General features: G+C 31.4%; 1 protein-coding gene across 2 annotated transcripts in view; it reads right to left on the bottom strand.

Annotated features, from left to right (window-relative positions):
• Window positions 1-67: 67 nt before the first annotated feature.
• Window positions 68-2,415, bottom strand: part of LOC106883269 (ATPase family AAA domain-containing protein 2) — a 73,781-nt gene continuing 71,433 nt past the window's right edge. For both annotated transcript variants that reach the window (XM_014934211.2, XM_014934212.2), the window contains exons 24-25: window positions 342-574; window positions 68-243 (exon numbers count right to left, since the gene is read on the bottom strand). In XM_014934211.2, the coding sequence (XP_014789697.1) occupies window positions 169-243; window positions 342-574 (308 nt within the window). In that variant the 3' untranslated portion in view covers window positions 68-168. The remainder of the gene's footprint in view (window positions 244-341; window positions 575-2,415) is intronic.

Raw genomic sequence — 2,415 nt, forward strand, 5'->3', positions numbered from 1 at the left:
TAAATTTGGGAGATTTTTTCAGCTTTAATAGACAGACAGACAAAAAAAAAGTGTGTGTGTGTGTGTGGGTTGATGAATGGTATCTTAATGTAAAACCCTACCCAACTTTTATTTAGAAAAAAAAAAAGACAATTTCTTTTCAACCCTGCAGAGTAAAACTTTGATAATTCAAGTGATATTTACAGAGGGCCGGACACGGGCACGGTGTTGGGATGTGTATTGCACCAGTTTTTGTTCCATATTCTAAAAAGAAACAAAAAAAAAATTGTAGTTTTATAATTTCAATGAAATTTATTTTTTTGCTTAGTTAATAAATGTATATTTAACTTAAAACTACTTACAACACAGAGATCAACTTTGTCAGGATTGTTCCTTTGCTGATAAATGCATTGACTGAATACACTGTAAAGTTTCTCTAAACGTTCCACAGTATAGCCTTTAGTCTGAGTGACAACTTGGTCCAAAAGTTTCGACATCAGTCCTTTATTATAAGTAGTGTTGGCTGCTTCCATATCATTGTTATTGCCAGAAGAATCTTCTCCAACCATCGATATCTGGAATGTGGCTGATTCACCTTAAACGACATTACATTAAAAGATTTTGCAGTGCTTATAATCCAGCATACAATTTTTGAGCACTTTGTTTCCTTATCTAGTTTTCTAATATAATTCCAAACTTCCCCCAATTAATTATGCTTATTCATAATTGAAAAACAGTCCTGCAAATCAAATTCAAACAACAATATTCAACTTCAGGGTTTCAAGTGACTCCAATAATTTTTCTATACTATTAGCCCTATAGAAAGAAAGAAACAACGCCCCCCCCCCCCCGGAGGTTGCTTTTGCATCGAGTAAAATATTAAAATCTGATTAAACAATTTATTTTGTAATAAATTCTAACTGGAATGAAGAAGATTGTCTTTTCGAGCAATTGTTGTAATAGGATGATGTATGAAAATAAGATGAGAAAAGACAAGAATAACTCCAGAATCAACACTTTAATTTTACTAAAAGAAATATTCTGGATAATAACAGATCTATAATACTGTTTAAAAATAAGTAAAAAAAATTGTGAACTGGTGTAAAGAAATGAAGAACGAATACACATTAGCTATCTTCTTTGTGTAAATACTGACAAAGGCAAAACTAGTGTTTAATCAGCAGCTGTTAGCATAAGAATTGTGGTGTATCAGTAACAGTTTACATTTTGAGATGAGGCAAAATATATGCATATGTAAAGTACAAAACTTATTCACATCAAAGTCTGTACTTGGTGCTTATGAACTACAAATGCTCAACTTTGAATTTCGTCTTGAAACACTTGGTTTTTATAACATTCCAGTTGAAGGATGTGGAATGGCAAACAATGCACAATGTGGTGGGCCATGTGGCCACAAATTCAGAATTCCACCAAATTCAAAGCTATGAATAAAGCAAAATGGTTACTACATGTAAGTGAAAATTTATTGTAATATTAACATGTATATGACAGTAAATTAATGTGAGAGAAAGCAGTAAAATTTACACTATATTCAATACCAGTTAACTTTTTAGCAAAGCATTTTACAAACATTTTTCAATTCAAGGTAATTCATATTCACGCAGAAATTCAACTGTATATAAATGGCCCTAAAAGTTTTAACATTCTGTAAAGTTAACCATCAAGTATATGTAGGAACTAGAAGCTTTCTTTTCAGCAACAAAGTCATGAATTCAAAGCCTTTCATGACAATGTGCATTAATGCAAATGAGAAAATGTTTATGTATATTCATTAAGAATTAAACACTATTTCAGATTTAAGACAGAATCAGCTTAATTCAATGAAAATTAAAAACTTAAAACTAAATGTATTTTGTCATTTATTTGAAATGACTGGGTGACATAAATTATACTTGTTTCAGTCATTGGACTGCAGCTGATGCACCACATTCAAGGTGGTTCTCAGTATAACTTTCTGTCTGGTACATATTTTATCAATCTTTATTTGTTGAACCACTAAAATTATGGGACACATAAAACAACAGTTTTCAGGCAGGTGCAAGTATAAATACACACCTGAAGGTTTCCACAAAGGGAGAGAGAGGGAACACTAACTAAATTCAACTCACATGGTGTTCACTCTAAAGGAATGTATTCCTGTTTTTTTTTCACTCTAGTTCATACTTCAGATAGTAATTGCAATTTGAACAAACAAATCAAATCAATTCTAAACTTTTGGGACAGGCAATACCTAGAAACAGTCGTTTCAATAAATCAAGCGAGTGCTTATACTTTCAGATTCACCCAGGATGTTTTCTTTTTTTGATATTATGTAGCTTCCACAATCTTATGATCATGAATCCAACACCCTAATCACTAAGCCATGCACCTCCACATGTAGCTTTTATATATATATATATATATATATATATAAAA

Source organism: Octopus bimaculoides, chromosome 19 (genome assembly GCF_001194135.2).
Source record: "Octopus bimaculoides isolate UCB-OBI-ISO-001 chromosome 19, ASM119413v2, whole genome shotgun sequence".
In the NCBI taxonomy this organism is placed as follows: Eukaryota; Metazoa; Mollusca; class Cephalopoda; order Octopoda; family Octopodidae; genus Octopus; species Octopus bimaculoides.